This window comes from Calypte anna, chromosome 1, assembly GCF_003957555.1.
Source record: "Calypte anna isolate BGI_N300 chromosome 1, bCalAnn1_v1.p, whole genome shotgun sequence".
Taxonomy (NCBI): Eukaryota; Metazoa; Chordata; class Aves; order Apodiformes; family Trochilidae; genus Calypte; species Calypte anna.
This window is the reverse complement of record NC_044244.1, coordinates 13,630,170-13,652,953: the sequence shown is the minus strand read 5'-3', so window position 1 is coordinate 13,652,953 and position 22,784 is coordinate 13,630,170. Positions and strand designations below refer to the sequence as shown.

Here is a 22,784-nt window from a genome sequence, read left to right as displayed (position 1 = left end):
CTACCACCACTGGACAGATCAGATGGGTAAAGGACCTGGTTACTGATCCACACTCAAACGTTTAGTTTAATGATTTCCAGTACCTGCTCTTTGGGACAGGTATTAGTAAAGCTGGAAAATATGTGCAAGTATTTTCTCAGTGAAAAGACCAACTAATTAAAACAGCTGTACACTTTTACAGCACATACAAAGCCTTGCTAACAGAGCCCTACTAGCAACAAGTCCTGGGTCAATCCTGCAATACAAACGTTGATGGGTATCTTTATTTCGTTGTAACTCTTTATCCTACTCTGTCATTTCATGTATTTGAAGATACTTCAAGATGTGCTGTACTCATGAAAACATTCACAGTGCTTGCCAAAAAAATAGCAAGCTAAACATTCTTTCAGGTCTAAAATTATATGTTACAGCTCAAGCAACTTATTCATTCATTAACAGCATCAGTCACTAAGAACTGTATTAAATTACAAGCACCATCCTGCAGATGACTACTTAAATTAAATGATAGCACTGATAAAAACTTAAAAAAAATACAAATCTCTTGCTAACAACCTTTAAAGATTTGTACAGAACATCTAAATAGGAAAACACTTTCTGCATGTTAAAATCTCAGTAATCTTTGCAGCTCTTTCAGCGTAGCCAGGTAGTGTTCAGTTGTGTCTGGTTTTTTATGCTGGTGTCCATTTTCAAAACTTCTCGAATTGCCATGGTAGCGTAAGTGGATGGGGGAAGAGAGAATTCCATCTTTAGAGCCCTGAATTTACCATCTATCACAAGGGGTAAGAGAAGACAAAGGAAAAAAGAAGTTGTTAAGGGTGTAAGTAATGCTTATTCTGAATGCCATCTAAACTGGGTTAAAAGTTCCATGAGCAACTCGTTGAACCCATAAAACAAAGCAAGCACTACCACCATACTCCAATTTACAATCCACAGTGAAATTGCAGAAAAAACATTTTAACATTTTTCTCTCAGCAGGAAGTGGTGTTTTAGGGTTTTTTCTTCTAAGACAAAAATAAACTTTCATTTTCTGAAACAGAATTCCTAGTTTCTCTTCAGTTTTTGAGGAAAGTAGAGTCAAAAGACCACTAAATTCTGTTTAATATTTGAGCAGCACAAACAATACATGCTCAAGCATATAGGCAATTTGTAGCTTAATTCTACCTTCATGCATTTCACACTTACTGCTAAGCATTTAATAAATTTTACTGATGTTTATAAGAAAAGAAACAGTCTATATGGACTGCTGGCAACATTCATCATACTCTTTAGAAATAAGGGTCCTTATTTAGACACCTACCCTTGGATATCTTGAATACCATTACTTAAGAGTGTAGTTAAATGAAAGCTCTTCCTGTAAAGAGTTTTCAATATGTAGCAAATAAAGCAGCAGCAAGATCAAACTTGTATCTTGCAAACATAAGAAAAATGAGCTTACCTGTAGGAAGAACTGGTAATGGTTTTCCTTCCAGTTTATCCAAATCCGTAGGAAATAATGGGATTCTGGGATCGTCATAGGAAACGACCTCCCTTTATAATAAATATAGTAGATTTTTAAATTACTATTTTTCATTATTTTGAATGAAATTTGTGTTGTTGTTCTATCAAAATCTCTGTACTTGTTACAATAATACTATTTGATATTACTACACCAATTTGGCAGTTACAACTGAAATGAAATTGATTTTCCAAGAAAATAAAATAAGGCTTCAGTCTACATGTCTGTCCCATGGGTCAGCTGAATGGTCTTTGTATTTAGTCCAACACAAACCCTGCTCTCTATTTAAGAGTCATGTCCTTCATCTTCCTCCTTACCAGTTGACATTCTGAGGTCTAATGATAATCTTTCTGTAGGCTCCAGAAAGGGAATAATCTCTGATCTTATGCCTCATGTTGTTGATATCAAGATTGTCAGCTACAAGCATTTCCTTGTAGGCCTCACCAACTGCAAGAGAGGAGAATATTTAACAGGAGAGGGCATAGTGTGGCCAGTTGGAACAGCCCTTTGTCATGGATCATTTCTTCAGTTATATTTAGTAGTTTTCTAGATATGGGATAAATGTTACATAGAAATTTAAAATTACTTATTGCAAATGTTATTACTTGCAATGTTTGCTTCTACAACCTGATAGCAGAGACAGTAACCAAGAAGGAATCTTAGCAAATATTTCATCTGAAAACAGAATGTGACATGCTATATTGACAAGTCATTGACATCTCATTCATGCTCTCCAGTTACCTAAACAAGACTAATCTCAGCTATATGGAAAAAAAAAAATGAAAGGGGCCAGACCATCCATTGCTTTATCTCTGAAAAAGCATCAGAGTAACGTGAGCTAAGAGAGCCCTCCAAAGAAATGAGCCAGTAGGAAGCACAGTGCCAAGAGGAGGAGTAATTCTATCGGTCTCGAGTGACCAAGCAGCCTTTTCCAAGGAGAGCACTGCCTGCTCCACACCGAGAGGGGCATAGAGAAGGTGGCTTAACCAAAACTCACCTCCACCCCCACCTCATTGGCTAGCCACAGTCAATGGGCACCTCCTGATGCAGCAAGCATGGGTAGAGCCCTTCTTAAATCTTTGTTCACAAAGCCAAGCCATGATTATCACAATGGAAGGGGCTAACAATAAGGAATCAGAGCTCTGAAATAGTGTATTTTTTTTCCTGGTCATCAAGGCTGCATAGATACAATTTGCCTTTTAAGAACAATCTTGAAATCCACTTATCTTAGTACCTAATCTGAAAACATAACAGTCAGACTTACTTTTATGCTTTGGATAAATAACATCAAATCCAGGCAATGGCATCACTACATCATGAATAGTGTAGTTATCAATGTCTCCTTCTTCAATATGAACAGCTGTGGCTACAAGCAGGACAGAGAAATGAAAAGTTACCAGCACAGATGTCTGTGACAGTTAACAATAGCTAAATTTAAAATTAACCATTTGACTGAAACAAATCCACTTTGAGATGGATCAATACTGTGTTTTATCTCCACTGAGTAGACAGTATTTCCAAGAAAAAAAGTAACAGTCTTCATGGCTGTCACAGTTACAGGCGGAACCACAGCCTGGTTCCTGAGATTTTTAAAGCTAAACAAAGTAAGGACTGTGAGAGGAACAGTTCCCTAACCAGGTGTCAGGTATACATGGAGAAATACTATGGATATTCTCACCCCAGGGAAATACCAAAGCAAATCCAACTGAAACAAGTTTTAACTGAGTGGAGTCTTTGCTTTAGAAGGTACTAATGCAAACATTTTTTTACTGTAAGGGTGACAGAGCCCTGGAACAGGCTGCCCAGGGGGGTCGTGGAGTCTCCTTCACTGGAGACATTCAAAACCCGCTTGGACACGTTCCTGCACGATGTACTCTAGGTGGCCCTGCTCTGGCAGGGGGGGTTGGACTAGATGATCTTTCGAGGTCCCTTCTAACCCCTAGGATTCTAGGATTCTAGGATTCTATGATTCTGTGATGAAACAGAAACTTCCGTGGTTAAAACATTAATAATATCCTTCCATAGTTCTCCATAGCTCAACTAGGTTTGAGTTCATTCTTGAAAGCAATCAGTCCTTAATATTCTCTATTCCCTATCCAGCTACTTGGAAAAACAAGAAAACCAATAGCTGATGGCCAGTGTAATACCTAACTTCCAAGTCCTTGCAAAATTTGGCTAAAACTGGCCAATGGACTCAGAAATCACTGGGTCAAAATGGGTCAGAGGGTAAAGAAAACACATATGCAGTGTCACATAAACAGATACATGACTTATATTCCTAAGAATTTGAACTATACAGCACCACTAGCTTTTTGTTTGTCTGATTTTACCTCCTTTAAGTATGAGATCCCCTGGTACAGCTCTAAGCCCATACTCTTCTATTCTCTTGCTCACCATATTATTCCACACATAACTCTGGTAGCTATGGATATACATTAAACGATTATTCCTTGGTATCTAGAGGTAAAGAAAAACAAAACAAAACCAACATTATAAAGATACATTTGATGTATTTTTATTTTTCTTTCAGTCATAACCAAAAAGGCATATATTTGAAATGTTATCTTTTTCAGCAACAAAAGTAACACAATTTCTTGGTATACAAATTTTGGGGTCTGTTCATTACTTGGAAAAAGGGTATGTAAAGAAATAAAGCTTTTATGCATTTGAAATCTGCACAAAACCTTCCTGTGCTTAAATTAAAAAAAAAAAAAAAAAAAAAAAATATCTTTATCTTTTTTTTTTTTTCTTTCTTTCTTTAATTCACCAGCTCATAAAACATCTGGAGCTATTATAAAACTGAATTCATATTCAGGCTCCTGAAATCTTTACTGAACTTTGCAGATGTGAAAGCACAGTGTTATTCTAATTATCTTCTTCATGAAAAATAAATTATTCCTCAGCTCCTATAATGGGCCTGGTAGTTTGCTGGTGATGAGAAATTTTCTGCAAAGACTTAATCTTGATTACAGTACTTGAAAATGACAGTGAATCCACCACCTCTATGCCAAGCTGACTGCTTAGCATACTCAGTTTGACTTATACTTCTCTAAAGCAACAGAGAAACTCTTGATACTGAACTGTTGCACAAGTCTTAGATCTTTATTACACACAGCTATATTAAGTGTAACTGTATTGCTTTCAACATACCAGAGATATTGTTGTATAAATTGGAAAGATCACTATGCATACATTAATTAGAGATGTTGTCAGTTACCATGCAGCAGTACTTCAAGCAAAAAGTTAAGATTTTACACATAACCTTCTACTCAAACATCTACAAGTCTATTTCAAATTCAGCATGACACCATCAAAAGAGCGTGTATTCAAGTAAAAATTCCACAGCACTTTTACACTCACTATGCCAAATGCAGAGATTATGTTCTTCATTCCATACTTTAAGAGTCCACGTAGAAGCTGTCCTTCCACGCACCTTTTTACAGGTAGTTTCTTGAGGGCTGTTGCTGGATCTTTAGTCTTTGCCCATTCTTCTCTGCATTTTACCAAGTATCCCTTTTCAGCTAGAATGAGGATGTAAAATAAAAATTTATCTACATATGAAAAAGCATCCATCTCCCCTTTCATTAAAGTTTCAGTCACAGTAGATTAACACAACCACAGAATATCTGAGGTTGGAAAGCTCCATGTGGAGTCTGAGCAGACTCTGTGTGTAAGTGTTCAGGTCCCTTTTCACCCTCACTGCAAGAAGCTGCACAGCAAGGAAAGGGAAGCAAGAAGGCATAATCTGAAAGTTGCTTCTCCATTGCTACACTGGCAGAAGTTTAGCATGTGCAAAGCTGTCCTCAAAATCATCCTTTCCAGTTAAAAGAATTAAAATCTCAAAGTCTTTTTCCTGAACATATATTTCTTGGAGGAGGGGAGGCAGAACGATATGTATCATTTTTCAATCCTTACCTCCTGGTCGTGGTTTTAATATCAAATCCATTACTTCATTCCAATTGTTCTGTAGAATAGCTCTAAGATTTAAATAGGAAAGTGTATTACGGACTAAATATATTTTCAGAAGATTTAGCCAACTAGCCCAAAGAAAGAAATATTAGTGCTTAGACTTATGCAATATTAAAAGTAGTGGTATCATGCAAGATACCTGCTGAAGCAAGTCTAGAAACAAGTTCTTTCTTGAATCTAAAATTAAAAACTGGTACATGCAATATACTAGAAAAACACTCCCAAAAATACTGTACAAGTTACACAGAGATAAAAATTTTAAAAATTTTAAAAATAAAATAAAATAAAGGATGAAAACTGCACATACCTGCCAATTTGGTATGTAGGAACAGCTGTGGTTCCAAATCTCTGCATTCCATAGTAATTAATGAATCCAATTTCCCTGAGAGAATGCATTGCTTGCTCTATCTGGCCATCAGTTCCAGTTATGTTTCTAGCATTAAAAAAAAAAGTTATAGACAGATTACTAAGGGCTTATGCTATTTAATGATCCCCATAATATGAAGGCTCAACATCAACACTACCTAGCACATATCAAATTCAGACTTTTCTTCTTTTTTATAATAGAAGATGCACTGATATCTCTTACCTATTTACAGAGAAAAAAAAATTCTGTCTAAATACATACTAAAATATTACCTGAGAACAACTGTGAAATGGTTCCCTTGCAGTTCTCCTAATTTCAGTGGATGGTTCTTGTAACTGAAATTTCCTAATTTGAAGTTCATCAAACATTTATTCAAGTGAGCAAGTCTTTGTGCTGTGATTCTAAAAAGGAACAGACAACAGTGACCAATCTATGCTTCAAGAAGTAGGTAATCAAATAAATAGAGAAACACTGGCATTTTAAAACAAAAGGCAGTAAGTCCAGTTTCCCCAGTGTTAATTTTTACCTTTTCAAAGTATTTTAACGAAATACCTAAAAGAAAAGAACAGATAATTCTTAAGGCTACTCCTACATGAATATACATACTCATACTCATGTATACCGTGACAAAGACTGTTAGTACTTTCTTTCCACATCGATGTTACAGTATGAGCTCAAAAGAAAAGTATATTACAATATTGATGTATTCTGTACACCACTCTACTTTAATCTCATAACTACACCATGAATACTCCAGTTAGCACAGTTACGTATTAGCCACTGTGTAAGCTCAATGCAGATGAAGGAATATGAAACCAAATCTGTTACTCCATCTGTCATTTTGTTGCTGGTACTTTGGGAAGCATCCCCTGCTCCTTCCATCGCTGAGCTGCTCTTTGACGTTTCCACAAAGATTTATACCAGGATAAAGAAGTTTCCCAACAAGCACAGCCAGCACATGCAGCTCTGAGGGGGCTGATAAACAGTCAGTCTCCTGTCCCACACCATCCTTCTCTCCAGGGCTATGCAGGAGAGTTGGGTTCTGTGGAACTACTGAACATAAACCCCACACCAGTACACTCCCCCCAGTCAGTGCTTATAACACAGGGAAGCTCTTGGACACAACATTAAAGGTGATCATGTTAAAAGGAGCAGCACCAGGGAAGCTTGTTTAATGGTCATCACTTTGCAAATTGGCCCAGAAGCAACAATAATCTGGGGCTTCTCATGATTCTTAAATTAATTTCTTTTATATGTGAAACCATATGCACATGCAAACCACTGGGAGAAAAATATGAACAGTTAAGTAGTGAATGCTCTTAACAGGGTCATATTTCTGGCTCTCAAGCTTTACAACTCCTCACTTGTGGAGCATGGTTTTCAAAGAGTTGTAAACAGTAGTTCAGGCAGAATGTTCCACCTAGCTAAATATTGTAATATATGGCCCTGAGGCACGTATAATTGTCAGTTATGGATGTAACATTAATTTCAAGTGCCCAGAAACCATATAATCATCTTAGAATACGATAACAAATTTTTGTTTCTCTTAGTTGGTGACTTCTGAGAGTAGGTTAAGGCAGGAAAAATTCCTCATAATTTTTGCCCCTTCTGTCTACTCACAGATGAGCAAAGGCAGTGGTTAGCCTTCTGTGCAGCTCTTTGGAGAGTTCGGTGAGAAACAAAATAGGATTCCAGATGGACAAAGGGGGAAACAAAAGTCAGGAAGGAAATGGGATGTGATTTTCACTGTGCCATTCTCCACCTCTGCTCTTGCATGGGAGCCATGCAGCGTAAGAATATGGAGGCAAATTTGGCCCACTACGTGTACCCAGGCTGTGAGACAGAGCAGAACTGACTGAAAATAATAGCAATCACCATGGAATGAAAAAGAATTATAGCATCTTCCTGAATACATGGTGCTTTACATTCAAGCTGGCATAGTCTGCAAATACTCCAGGATACATTCACTTACCTAAGAACAGCGATCTCTTGAACTGTTATAGCCCTTTTATCTTTAGTTCCCATGTAGGAAAATATGTTTGGCTTCACTCTTAAAAACAACAGTAACAGATACTATGTATATTAAAATAGTGACAGATTGAACATAATTTACAGTATAATTACCTAGAATTACCAATCTCCTATATTAAAATTAGAAAATATACATATATTCCTCAGAGCTAGATTACAATTTGATATGTGTAACATTTTCTAATCTCATCTAGAATACATAAACCACATGGAAAGTTCTCTGCTTTAATTATACAGATTCACTTTTACCACAACTGTGCTTTCAGAGTATGTGCTTTGAACTAATTCTTTACATACATCCAACTCAAAGCACAAATGTACAGCCACCACTAATTTCAATTAAAAAAAATCACATTGATTTCTTAACTTCAACATGCTGTCTATTTGAATACCACACATAGCATGGATGCATGTTATTAAATTTATATTTGATCCCTTTTAGTTTAAAATTTGTTTAAAACTTTCCTTTCATTGAGAGGAAAATTTTATTTGCTTTTCACTTTGTCCTTTACAGTCTGTGTCACAAAGGGGGTATTTCCAGTTATATCAGCTCTAGGCACCAGAGGGTAGCAAGTTTGCCAACACACACATTTTTCCACCAAACTGTGCTCCTACCATTCTGTTCTTAAATATCAATACAGTAGTATACTGGCTAGAGTCTAGAATACAAACATTTACTTTTGGACAGGAAAGGTGAAGGAAAAAAGAGGGGAGAAGCAGGGAAGTTCCCCTACAAGTAGATTAGTGAATTGTCCCAGTTTTACAATAGTCCTCCCTCTGCAATTCATTGTGTTCACATCAAGCATTTGGCAAATCTTTTTGTTGCACTTGATGAGGTGAAAGGAAGGAAGGCTGTGTTGCCATGGAGAAATTAATATACACAAAACAGTAGTTTATCTGTTAACAGTTTAACTGCAACTGCTTAGGAACTGATCAGCATATTATCACAACAACATCCAATATGTTCATAACACAGTCATGTATTCACACACTGAGAAAAAACTGGCTTCTAATCCAGGTTATACCCAGTGAGGCTTTTAGCTGCCAAGCCTTTTTCAGCTTTAATTGTGGATCTTTTCTACTGAAATAGTAGGGTACAGTCTTAAATCTCTTGGGATCATTTTGCTCCAGTCTCACCTCTTTCTAAAACTTACAAGTTTCAAATTTGATATTCTAAAATAACTTTAAAAAACTCAAAATGCTACAATAGTAATCACTGGTGTTTTCCTTGCATTATTCTGAAGCATAACATTTCCAGTAATGTGAGACTTCCAGGGGGAGGACAGCAGGCTAGCCAGGCTGGCAGCAACAACAGCCTTACCTTAAAAATTTGGATAGGACATTAATGGCATCCATAGTATCCTTGTTCTCCTTGTACAGTACAAAGTGGCAGTAGTTTCCCCTAGATTTTGGCCAAGAGTGTTTCCTTGGATCTTTAAAGACAAAAGGTTAACATTTGTAAAATGTCATTTTTTAAAATTTAGTATCCTTGCCATGGCAGCTACATTTAAAACAACTACACAAGAGTCTATTTCTGCTAATATCCATCTGGTTTTGGTTTTGTAGTGAATTCTTGACAGAAGAAGTTGCAAATCACATTGAAAAAGACCTTCTCCCCTTTCACTGGGCTCTAAATTACTCTTTAATCAATACTGTCACCAAGAAAATCTTGAATTAAATTGTGACAGTTCCTTTGTCATGAAATTATATAAAAATATATCCTTGTAATTTAACTTGCATATTGCTGGAATAATTTCTCAAAAACATTAGCATTATACTGACTTTCAGCAACAAAAGCCACTCCATATTTCACCTAGTGCCTTCTATAATTAATAGATGAGGACCACTGAAGTCCTGTTCATGGGAAGACTACAATTAGTGTTTATAGTACTAATATGCACTTTTTTTCAGTAGGATTTTTTACATGTCATATGAAAGCATGGGTAGTGTTCTACAAAAGCCTAAAAAATGTACTTGCAAAAAATTACTTTAAGATGAAATTTTAAAAATTCACATAGGAGAGAAATAGCAACACTAACAAATAATTTAAAGTCAGATACTGTGCCTTTTTTAGAGAAGTACACAAGGAGAAATAACTTTTAGCTCCTCCAGACTTACATGTAATTTCCAATTCTGTACAATGTTTCCGTGTTTTCTGTACAGGGTATAAAATTGTCAATGTATTTGTCAAGCTTCTGTTGCACATAAAAGCCTCCAGAGATAAAACTTCACTTCTACAACCATCCACTGTTGATGGCATTACTGGGAATGAGGACTGGTCCTACACAGGATTAGCAACCAATTTTGAGGTGCTTTGTTCATCAATTCTTTATTTTAAAAGAACTAAACTAAGGATTTGTTTTGTTTTAAATAAGAAGTCTCATCTCTTGGTAGCCACAGAAAGGACACTCCTGTCATTGTACTAAATAAGTACAGAAAAAGCTACCTAAAAAACCTAGCCCTACATAAACACCGGGGTAGAAAATGCAGGAAGAAAGTTCTTGGGTAATTTTCATTCTTTCTGTTCACATCAGTTTAATACAGCTCAGATATCCCACACAGACAGTGAATGTTTCATTATCAGCAAACTTTCTGGTAAAAGATAATTATTCTGGCCTTTTTTTTTTTTTTTTTTTTTTTTGAGAAGCTGCCATCTATACACAGACTTTGGCAAAAACAAGTTGAACGCTAAAGTGTAAAATATTATACACACAGATTTAATCACTTCATGATCATGTAACACTTGCTTTGTACCCTCAGTTTCTAAGCAAAGTCCACCCTGTGAAGATTCCTAGGACCTAAACTGAGCAGTATGGCCCAAAGCCTGCCAGGAGACACCATGCTCCATGGGATCTCCCTTCTGAGCCACCACTGTTCTTAAACACAATTCATTAAACTCTGCATTCAGCTTGAAGTGCTAGGTCCTTCATGAGTAACTTGGTAATTAGAAGGGCATAAAGGAAGACAGAGTGGGATCCATAAGGAAAGTCTTATCCAGCTGCAATGACTGTTATATTTAACTCATCTTGTGAACAGCCATTTCAACTCCCTGCAAAAAGTGAGCCCTAATCTGGGCTAGACTAAAAAGGGCACTATAGACACCACAAATACCAATGGGCTCCTCATGCTTTGGGCATCACCACCATGTACCTACCCACCACACTGCTGGCCATGGCCATGCTGAGTACTGGGAAGCTGCAGCTGCAGTCCCAATGTTTAATCAATGCTCACCTAATACTTTGAAGTATTCAACTGTGCAGACTGACCAGAGGAACAGTTTGCAGTTCTTATTGCTGTGTTTCAGTCATGTTACATTCTTTACAGTAAAATCATACTTCCAAGCCCTTTTCCAAAGCCTTTTGCTGCAACTCAAGGGCTGGAAGCTCTTTTTTAATAACAGGATATATGATACATACTTTTGAAGTTGTGTAAACACAGACAGAGGTGTCTGAAATAAAAAGCTGAAGAGCAAAGACTTGGCTTTAAGAAATCAATGGAAAATTTACCATAGATGTCAAACAGTATTGTCACACCTGATTCACATTACTAGTGGCAGACTTTTTCTGCACCGAGTGACTATTGCCTATACTGCACTACGAAAAAGAGATAGCATAAGCCCAGTTCTTGGCTGTTTGAGGGATTTTTAAGCATTACTTATGTGCAGGGTTTTTTTTAAAAGAACTGTTACTTGTTTGGCCAGTCTTGTCATTACTAAGGAGGTCATAATGGTTGGCATTTCATTTTCTTAGCATGAAATGTCAACATCTCTTACCTGTTGTGGTTCTGACCTCTGTCCCAATGCATAGCATAAAGAGCACAAAAGAGTAGTGTTTAATTTTTAGACTGTCAAAGGGTTTTTAGAGGTGAACATGCAGGCTTATGGTTATGGGTTTGTTTATGCTTTAGGAAGCATCCAACAGTTAGGTGATGGATGACAGCAATTTGGACGGTTATGCAATGGAATCGTGCAGAGGCAAACAGTGAACATACGGAAAGCTTCAGTCGGAGATGCAACAAACTTCATTTGTGGACAGTGATGAGACAGCTATTTAGTGACAATTTAGTAAGCCACTAAGTTAAGTATTTTGGATGTAAATGTACTACAGAGACAAAGCAGCTCCTAATTTTACGTTTTAGGAAAGTATGTTTGGTAACCTTTTACATTACCAAAAAAACTAATCAGATATCTCAGCTATTATTCCAATAATCTACACTTCTGAAACGTTTCTTGCCTGGGGAACCTGCTCAGGACTAAGACATGTCAGTGACTATATAAACTCAAAATATAAATATAATCCTGACTAAAAAGAACTAGCACTTTAAAATCCTACATTCATAAAAGCCTTTACACACACCCACTGAAACTGCACACACCTCTATCAACATGCGCAGGTGTTTGTAACATCACAATTTAGAAATCCAAGTTTAAACAGATAATGGTCCTCTGCCTCACAGAACAGTGTTCCCAGTACCATCTTAATCCTAGAGACTCAAAGTCTTTTCAGCATATTTCAGATACTTAAATTCTTTTATACAGTGTCTCTTAAATCAGATTGCTTGACTGTAACAATGGTTAAAGAATAGATGCAGCAGCAGGAACAAGTAGAGGAAGAAACACTACAATCAACAGAGAAGAGAACTGGTTGAGGAGAATAGAGGAAAAAACACTACAAATCAACAGAGAAGAGAACTGGTTGAGGAGAATTTTGTGCTGGTAAGTATACATAATCCATGCATAAAGCATGCAAACATACAAATTTTCTGCACATGGTTAAACAAGACACATAAATCCATTATAAATGCATCAATAAAAGTACAACATTCCCTATATTCACTTACAACAAGCTGTAGAAAGTACTAACTAAATTGAAAGTGGAGATGGTGTTACTTCCAATTAATTTATTGGAAAATTTAAATAACCTTATCTCCTTATCCTATCTCCATCATTAAAAAGAAAGGGTTAAGTTTACATGATGTCATTTGTAGTAGGTTGAAATGACATAGGAATGGAATGAGTTTTACCAAACCTTAATACCTTTCATTTAATGTGCAATATTCTGCATGCAGACAATCCTCCCAACTTACAGTAGCAACAAATTTATGATAACATTAAAAAATGTAGAACACATGAATTTATCCTCAGTAACCAAAACATTATTTGGCAAGATTAAGGTGGATAGTACTTAATTTTGAAAATCCATCATTACTTTGATTATTCTGGAGTAGTAACTGTGATTTACAAATACAGCTTTGTGAAAATTTAATTACTCCCGGAAGCAGAAGTGTCTGTAAAGGTCATGGTAAATACATTATGCCTATGTGAAACAGTAACTAATAAAACGGAGGTGCTTGCTTCTATTCAACTCATGGAAAATTTTGTCAAGGACTTTTCAAGACAGTCCAGATTACACTGACTGTCAGCGTAGTGTGTGCATTTCAACTACAGCCTCTTCATTCCACACTGTACATTTACACATCCAGGTACACTCATGAAAGCCAAGTTCAAACAATACTGAAAATAAAGCCTCTATTTTGCCTATTCCCATGGAAATAGCAAAAGATACTTTCACTTCTATGAATGATTTGGGAAGAAAAACATGTAGAAATTTAAATCTGAGATACTCCTGTGTTCCAAGTCATTTTGGTTGTACCAGGAAAGCCAGGTTACACTAGGATGTACATTCCACTTGAAGTATTTGCTAATGATTTTTAGTTTGGGGATAATTTTAGCATTTGCTTTACACAACTGCTATGATACTGAAACTCACTTGCTAGGGCTTTTTTGCCAGCAGCATGATAAGCAATAATGTATTTTTTCCCATCTCGATCTTCTGTTTTAGTCTCCAGTCCAGGAAACAAGGACTTCACAGCCTGATGAATAACTGTTCTTTTTTCTTTGGTATCTTCAATTACCTGTGTTAATGCACAACACATGCAGAAAGCAAAAAAATTAACAGAAAAGGGGAGAGATTCTCCAAGTTAAATTTTGCATCCTTAAGGAGAATCTATCAAATCATAGTCAAATACTATAAAGGCGTATTTTTAAAAGTCTGGCCTACTCATTTGCATGGGTTTGAATAATAAAAAATAACTGCTATAACCCCCAGTCTCAACATTCACAAAAGTAAATTCAAGATTTATTCTCCTGTTCTGTGCCTAATAAAATTGCCCCTTATACTGAAAACTTTGAAAAAAAATGAAGTTTTTCTACATGCACTAAAGAAAATGGCTAGATAGATTACAAGAAAGCTGGAGGGGGACTTTTTAGAAGGGCATGGAGCAATAGGACAAGGGGTAATGGCTTTAAACTGGAAAAGGGTAGATTTAGGTTTGATATTAGGAAGCAATCCCTGTGAGGGTGGTAAGACACTGGCACAGGTTGCTCAGGGAAGAGCTGTGGTTCCCCTCCCCCTGTAGGTGTTCAAGGCCAGGCTGGGTGGGGCTTTGATCAGCCTGCTCTAGTGGGAGGTGTCCCTGCCCACAAAGAGGGCTTAGTACTAGGTGATCTTTAAGGTCCTTTCCAACCCAAGTCCATGACTATTTAATGTGTAAATGCTTATTTGAAGTTACCAGATTTAACCCTCCTCATCTCTGCATTCCAAATTTGGCTGAAGAGTTTTCTTCAAGTATATGGAATACTTGGATGTTTAAAAAAATATTTCTAATTTCATGCTGTACCTTATCTTTCTTGTTACAGAAGAGCATATTTATGTTTTTATTAAATCACTAAACACTAACCTAGAAAAAAATAGTCTTTCATGAGGATGGATGTTTTATTTAACCCTTCTTACATCATTATTCTGTAAAATAGTACTAGACAGAAAACCAAAATACTGGAAAAAAATTTAACTTCAAGGCTTATTTTTGAGTTCATGTGTATTTTCCCACCAAAACCAACATGACAACTCATGTGCATGACCTTGAGTGTTTCTGTAAGGCTTTACAGAATTGAGCCCTAAACTTGAAATATTATGGTATTACCTGCTGCATCATGTTCAAACTGTTCACATAAAGCACATTCCTTGCCCTCCCTCCCTCATCCTCCTGCACCCCACCTTTGTATAATCTATTAATTTTACCTCTATGGCAACACTAGCTTCCTTATTCTTAAGAAGCTGGAGCTCCTCTAAACGCTGCTTGTCTTCATCTGACAAAACTGTAAACGTTTCTTCTGAAGGGTCCTAATGCATATTGGGGGGGGGAAACAAACATCCAGTGACTATCATTAACAACTTTCAGCCTTCTATTGGTTTTGCTTAAATAGCATTGCCATTACCAAATCTTTACCTCAAAATTTACCTCATCATCCACTGGAACAGAAAAGTCATCTAAATGGCTCACACGTCCATCTTTGCCTATTTCATGGACAACGAAGTCCGAGTATCTGATAGGAAGAAACATACATTAAAATCATTATGAGAAACAAAAATAAGAATCCCACATCAAATAAAGTCCTTTCCCAAGTAGTTGTTCACTAACAGAATCCATGCAAGAATTCTGAATTTGCAGATTTCAATTCACATAAGAGAAACCATGAGAACCATGAGAAAGCTGTACCTATTCTTCTGTGGTTTTCCTCAGAAGGATACCACAAGAACACTGAAGAAAGTTTGGCATATCTCAGTACAGCAGACTTCTTTGCAGATAGCCAAACATATTCTGTATTTCTTCTGAGTAATTTTCTCACTAGCTTGCAGGCAGTAGTAATGCATACTCTCACTCCTAGTCATTACCTGCAATTAAGACTCTACTGCATCGCTACAAAGTGAACACAAACTCATTACCTCTGTCACTTCAAATAATGTGCAAAATAAGGTGCCTATTTGCCACTCTTAAAGGAAAACAGGACGAATTCAGCCCTGTTACATATACAAGAATAACAGAGAATATCTTTCAAATAAAGTTACTCTGCATACTCTTAACAGTGGCAACAAGTGTTGTCTGTATTGCAACTGCTAATGATTTTTAAGAAGCATTTGCTTGCAAAGGAAAAATAAGGAAAAAAAGAAATTATTAGTCACTGTATGTTGAAGGATGCATAAAACTTCACCATAGGAATGTTTGCACTGTACCTCTTGTTCACCATACCTCTGTGCAGCCATGAATAGTATTGGTAGAACTCCTTCCTGAGGAGTGTGTTATTTGTCCTCTCATTACCTGTAGCTGTCTAGACATGCTAGTGACTGGTACCATAAAAATGCCAGGAATAAATTAATGATAGGTATTTTAAACTAGGATCAAAGGAAAACCATTAGCCCACAAACATTTCTACCATCCGGCTACCTCTGACACCTCGGTTCAGCACCTTTATTTCCCAGAAAGAAGTTAAGCACAGAGTAACTCAGTAAAGCATTATGCTAGCTGCTTAATGCAGCATATGATGATTAAACACATGCATAATACATACTATCATTTTCTTATGTAAAATCATCTATCTATGGAGCCAATATTTTTCAAAGGGGACTTCTTGGTGTGTAAACAAAGCACCTTTAAATGGTCTGCTAAGTCAGGGCAACAATAATTCTCACTTCAGTGAGTTTTTGTATTTGCATTGGTTTATTTAAAAGTGTTATTTTAAAAACCTGTAAGTTTAATTTTTAAAAAGCAACTAAAGCCCAAACATCTTATTAAGTATATAATGTAAAATTCCACACTGAGTTATAAAATTCCCCTTATAAATGATATTACATGTAAATGATATTACAACTGATCAGACTATAATTTAAAGCCTAGTGGCCCCTCTGACAATATATGGGTTTAAAGACACTGGCACAAAAAGGTCAGGGAAAGAAAAGAATGACCAAAGGCAAGTGGTTTCAATTCCATCCTCCAGTGCACCTTGTATTGGCACTGAGAAGTGCTACAAAAGGCAGGCACATTGCAGAAGGTTTTATGCCCTATGCTGCTGTTAGAGAGTAAAACAAAAGCCAAAGACCACTGTAATAATGTATTTCTATCCATACACAGCTTTTCTTCAAAGCTCTACTTGGCAGTAATGAAGGGGGAAATAAAAACAAAAAAAACCCAACAAAAAACTAAACAAACATAAAAAACCCCACAACCAAACAAAAAATCTAGAAGAGCCCCAAATTAAACCTTTCTTTCAGTCACAGCACTTGAAAAAGAAAGTGAAAAAAAGACCTCCCAAGTGGCCACACATAATCCATCTGCATTCTGGAAGTTGGAAAAAAATGGAGAACAGCTGCTTAACACAAGGAATTTTACATACGTAACAAGAGAAAGAGTTACCTCTCTTTTAAGATTCCAGAAAACCCTTTATGAGAGCTAACAAACTTAGTTATGCCAACATCGCTTTCTGTCAGTCCATGCTTCATCATGTCTGCAAAGCTCTCTGGATCTCCATCTTCATCACTGTCTTCCAGTTCCTCATCTTCCTGTTCCTCATTTTCCTCATTGGGGATCATTTCATTTTTTGTGTCCTCAAGCAGAGATTTGTCAGGTTGTTCTGTTACAGTCTCAACACTCTGCCCAGAGTCATTCCCTGTCTTAGACTTCTCCAAGATCTTCTGCCTTTTAATTTCATCTGCATTTGCCACATCGTCCTCAGAGCGAGGGCGTTTCAAGGATACACTATTCATTTCTACAGTTTCCATGTTTAAGGCACAGTGTAGGACAAAAAGCCCTGAGGAGCAAGAAGAATGGCTTCTTTCCTGTCTGCTTAAAAGCAGTATCAAAACATAGTACCTTCACTCCGAGGACTCCATGCCCTGCAACAGTTCAGGAAAACCATGTAACTTTCTGCATTTTTAACTTACACATCAAGTAAAGATTTTGTATGACTAAAAACAGGATGTACTTGGGATGAGAGAAGGGAGATGTTAAGGGGACTTAATACTCATTCAGGGTAGAAGGCATGTTAGGTACAGAAAAGCAGGATTCAATACTATGCTGCCCATTTACCACCATCATCACTCTTGCCAATTCTTACCACAGCTGCATCCAGCCCTGTAACACAAGCTCTGCTGTAAACAGCAATTAGTGCCTAAGAAACTTTTTGTTCCCAAGCCTTCTGTGAAATATGCCTACTCTTGATTACTCCTTGTTCTGACATGATTCCATCTTGCAAGGACTGAGAGTGGATGGCTTGATTCCCCCAAACCTGAAGTATCAACTCTTCCCATTCTATCTTCATCTCTTCTAACACACACAGCCTCACACAGAACTCAAGGGAGGAGAAATTAAGACAAAAAAATAAGAGGGATGAGATAACAAAATCATTGTGTGAGCAAAACAAACAAAAACAAGAAAGTGAAATGATCTCTGAGAAGAACACAACTACTTACACTGGTGGAGCAGAGCTCTGACTCTCCCCTGGCAACCTGAGGCTGCTACCTTGGCATCAGCAGACTTAAAACCTTCAGATCTGAAAAACAGTGGAAAATAAACTCTGAAAAAAAAAAATCCTGACTATGAAACAGGTGTGAATGGGATGATCACAGAAACTGGCTGTCTCTGAACCCAGATATCAGTAATTATATAGGAGCAGACACAACTATTCATAGGGACATAACAGTAATTAATGTATTTGTAAAAGTATTACCAATCTAATGACATAACACAATATTGCTATTAAGCAATTCCTCTACAGCAAAGTCTATGTTGCTTATGAAAGGAGATCAGAGTTGCTATAACTAGGCAAGCACAAGACCTTTCTCCCAGTACCACTCAACTGTGGGATGGAGGATAAACCACAGGTTTTGGTAGAAGGGGGCTGCATGGCAAGAGGCCACCAACTGTCCTGTGATGGTCCTGGTCAGTTCCAGCTCGCTCCATAATTGACTAAACCCACTGCCTGCTAAAACTGCAGCTCCTTAAGTGAGCACATGGTACCTATGCTCCAGAAAGGGAAAGCTGATGGTGGCAGAAAATGCAATGGGAAGCACAGGAGGAGACACATGACAGCACCCTAAAAAAGACACGGAGGGAGATACAGGGATGGAGATATTGTTGAGGACACAGCTAGAGATGGACTTCTTGGAAGGAGGCTCTCCACACCAAAGCAGAGACACCCCTGAAAGGACTGCAGCCTGTGGCCCATGGAGATGCCCATGCCAGGGTACTGACATCCTTGGGGGCATTGTGGCCTGTGAAGGGGACCACATGGGAGCAAAAAAAATGAAAGAAGAAGCACTAGAAAGAAAGCTCCATGTGACAACCCCAGCATCCTACACTACCACTGTCTTGCCCAAAGGACAGCAGGGAGAAGCAGGGGACAAGTGGGGACAAGGAGGGGAGTTAAATGACAATAAATTAAATTGCCCAAGTCAAGTCAGTTTCACCCACAATAGCAGGCAAGTTTCTGAATATACAGGATTCGACTGTTACTAAAAATTAATCTAGTCACAGAGCAGTATTCATGCTGTATTATTTCCCCAGCCATGAGAAAGCATGTTTTATTTCATTAAAAAGGGGATTTTTTCAAAGGAAGACTCATTACGAACTCAGTAATCACCACATTCTCAGCTGTTAACTAACTGTTACCAGGTAGCTGTTAGCCACTGCTGATTTCACAGCCTGGACTTTCTGTTGTAGAGGTCATAAATTTAGGGTAAAGAAGCAGGAACAACTGCTTTAGAAACACCTGATGTGTTTTGCTTAAAAGAAGAAGTGAAAATACATGCTAGAGAAAATAAGGGACAGAAGGGAAATAAGGACTTATAAAAAAGTGTATGTGATGCATTAAAAGGGGAGCAACACAGAGAGAGAAAGCAGAACTGGCAAATCAATGTACCTGCAAGCAGAAAGCAGAAATTTCAGTTAGTCCTCAAATAAAAATAAAAGTACTCAAAATCCCACATTAAAAAAAAATCATAGCTAAGAGAAACAATTCACCAACATTTCCAGATTTTTTTTTCCATGTTCCCAAATTTATGGAGCCCATGTCATAAAGCACTGATGTGGAAAAGGCTTCTAGATGGCTTGTGAGGGTCCTCATACGACAAAAAAAGCTCCACTGGGTACAGTGAAATCCTCCAAGACACTTGTGAAAGGGGGGCAACAAGAAAATCTCATGTTTCTATATCAAAATTGTGATACCTAGTTTTGAATGATACTGTCACAAGAATTCCGCACTGGCCATAAACACTCCAAAGTTGTCAGATACGGCCTCTTCTCGCAGCAGAGGAATGACTCACATAACAACAAAGTACTACCCTGTGCCAAATGGTGGCCATTACCTAGGAGAATTTGTGCAGGGTAATTACTTGAAGGAGCAAGTAGAAGTGAGAGGGGCAGACGCTGTCTCACTTGCTCAGACTGCTAGCAAGAGACACTATTTTCTGACAGCTGCTCAACCATCTCGAGCCTTTTCCTAGTAAGCAGGTGTTTGCACAGAACGCCAAAATCTGCATAAACATCAACTCCGCAGCAATGTCAACACAGACCACGGTTTAGCAGTGTCTGACTTAACTACTACAAATAAAAGGCTTGATTCTCCTCAGCGAGAAAAGCTGAGTGATTACTTCTGGCGTGGTACCTGTCAGGCAGACACACAGACTGCTGGGGGCACTTGCGAGAATAAATAAATAAAACAGTAACCAGCGCACGCCAGGTTTCTCATGAGGCGAGACAGATCGGATTAAAAGGTGCCCGAAGAAGAGCGATGATACAGCCGCTCCCGAAAGCAATCCCGGCCGGCGGGGGCAGACGCGCGGGTGCACGGCGCGTCCCCGGCCACGCGGGCTGGGTACCGGACCCGGCTTGGAACCCCGCAGGGTTCGGGTCACGTCCGGCCGGAGGAGGAGCTGAAAGCACCGCGGCTACCGGGGCAGGGCGAGAGGGAGCCGCGGGACTGGGGCAGGGAAGAGGGCAGAAGGACTGCGCCGGGCTCCCGGCACCACGCGGCTGCCGCCCCCCCGCCAACGCACCCCCCGCGGGAGCTTCGGAGAGACCGGGGAAAGCCCGGCGCAAACGGGAGGGGAAAACTGCCCCGAGGCCGAGATCACCAGGCGCCGCCCGGGTTGGCAGCTGAACCCGGGAGCCGGTCCCGCCGCAGAGGCCGCGGCTGCCGCTCTCCTGCCGAGAAGCCCGGGGCGGCCGTTGCTGCCGGGGGAGGGCGCGCCTCCGCCCGCCGCCAGGCAGAAGCCGGGGAGGGGGTGCCACTTACCCGCACGCCAGCACAGGAGGACGGGCCGGGCGTGAGCGCCGCGGGAAAAGCAGCAGCAACGGGAGCGAGCGGCGTGGGCCCGCCCCAGCTCCGCGTGTGCGGAGGCGGCCTCCTGCCTGCGCCCGCCCCCGGCCGGCCCGGCCCAGCTCGGAGCTCTCCCGCCCGCCGCAGCCATTTGCCGGTGGCAGCGCCCCAGCGCCCGGGCTGACCCTGGCGGAGCCGCCGCTCTTAGGCAGGGCACTGAGCCGCGCCTTCCGCAGGGAAAGCGACGAAGAACCTCCGGCGGCTGGAACCCGCGGGGCGCCGGGCCTAAGGCGGGAGAAGAGAGGTGCCATTAACAGGGCGCCTTGGCAGCGCAGTCCTGTTAATTAAAGAGCTGCCACGGTGGGTGCGGCGGTGGCGGCTCGGGCCGCTTCCAGGGCCGGCAAGGTGGGGGCGGGAGGGGAGGAGGTGGTACCTCCCGAGGCTGCTCTTGAATAGGCTTCCGTCACCTGTCGCCTGTCGTGGCTTCGTTTGACAGGAAAAAAACAGTTTGAAACATCTAGAGAAAGACGACAAGACTTCCATAAGAACAGCAACTCTACATGGAGAAGTTGAACTTGTAAAGTACCGCTATAGCCAAAGCAGGGAGTGATGTATATGAGGTAGTGGTCTTCCTGAGCTCCCCTAACGTTTAAAACAGGTTGTGCTAATTGAACATTGATCCCGAGACACTTGTTGTGTTTGAGTACCGTTTGAAAATCTCTACCGTATGTATGTAAATCATGCTACCATTTTAAAACTAAGCAAAACCATGCTGGATCTGTACTATGAGCCTTCTCTGACATTGTCAGGATGTCATTTTCTACACTTCTTTCTGTTTTAAGCAGTAGTGCAAATAACAATTTTTGTTAACTTCAACACACGTGACTTCTCTTTAAGACCTTTTTGTGCCGCATCTTAGTGCTATCGAGCCTCGGACTTCCTCTTCGTCAGCTGTTACTGCCACTGTTTAGTTCCTTGTACTTCTCATTCTCTAGTTGTATTTTATTCATCACATTTGTATGTGTTGAGACTTAGCACTGCTATGCATGTACAGGTGACTTAGTTTCTCAGACTTCCAAGAGGGTAGGTAACTCAATGAAGTGCTCTGGTTTGGATTTTAAAAATCTCAGGTACACATGCATTGCTGTACAGTGAGCTTGTAAAAGGCCAGATCAAGGAAATGCATGTTGCAGGGTAGGAAGGAACAAAGATTTTTGTCTATCCTTAGTTCTGAGTAGAGATTGATCCATAGAGATTTATTTTATCAAGTGCTAGGGAATCAAAGCTTTGTCTTTATCACAGAGCCCTAGTTTAGTCCCTGTCCTCCTTTCACACTTGGAATTTAAGCTCTAGTAGAAACCAGTAGAGGTATCAGGACTAGGTTCAATGTGCTGCTGTGAACAGGTCAACAGAGGACTGGAAACAAAAGCAATAGACATTATCCATCAACAAGGCAGAGTATGGTTCTGCTGCAGACTATAGCATTGCTGAGGAATCCAGAGCTAGGATTACTTTCTCCAGCTTCAGGGCCATCTCAGTGGTAGGGGAAATACAAAAAGAGCACTGCATCATTTGAACATTGCTGCCACCTGACCAGTTACTGTAGCTGCAGTCTGTAGCTGTTGATAGTTCCTTTGCCTCTCCCAGGCAAAGACATATTATTTGGCTGCAGATATTTTTGGGGGGGATCCTTCAGTAAGATTTCTACCGTGCATTGCTCCAACCTTATTTCTCAGGTAACTTTTTGCTTCTTTCCTCTTGCACAGGAGATA

General features: G+C 39.4%; 1 protein-coding gene across 1 annotated transcript; it reads right to left on the bottom strand.

Annotated features, from left to right (window-relative positions):
• Positions 1 to 63: 63 nt before the first annotated feature.
• PUS7 (pseudouridine synthase 7) lies at positions 64 to 21,069 on the bottom strand. Its single transcript, XM_030449911.1, has 17 exons — positions 20,989 to 21,069; positions 18,167 to 18,246; positions 17,112 to 17,590; positions 15,150 to 15,246; positions 14,942 to 15,043; positions 13,631 to 13,775; positions 9,184 to 9,295; positions 7,804 to 7,881; positions 6,104 to 6,232; positions 5,772 to 5,897; positions 5,411 to 5,472; positions 4,856 to 5,016; positions 3,826 to 3,952; positions 2,760 to 2,861; positions 1,813 to 1,942; positions 1,436 to 1,527; positions 64 to 767 (listed from the first exon to the last, which is right to left on the bottom strand). Exons 3-17 carry the CDS (start codon positions 17,474 to 17,476, stop codon positions 631 to 633), a joined length of 1,965 nt encoding a protein of 654 aa, XP_030305771.1. The 5' UTR covers positions 17,477 to 17,590; positions 18,167 to 18,246; positions 20,989 to 21,069; the 3' UTR covers positions 64 to 630.
• Between the last annotated feature and the right edge of the window lie 1,715 nt (positions 21,070 to 22,784).

Coding starts and splice junctions, on each gene's coding strand:
- PUS7 (XM_030449911.1), bottom strand. CDS start 17,476: ATGGAAACTGTAGAAATGAATAGTGTATCCTTGAAACGCCCTCGCTCT. Junction 5,898..6,103: donor CATTTCACAGTTGTTCTCAG/GTAATATTTTAG, acceptor TTTTAATGCTAG/AAACATAACTGGAACTGATG. Junction 768..1,435: donor ATTACCAGTTCTTCCTACAG/GTAAGCTCATTT, acceptor CCCTTGTGATAG/ATGGTAAATTCAGGGCTCTA.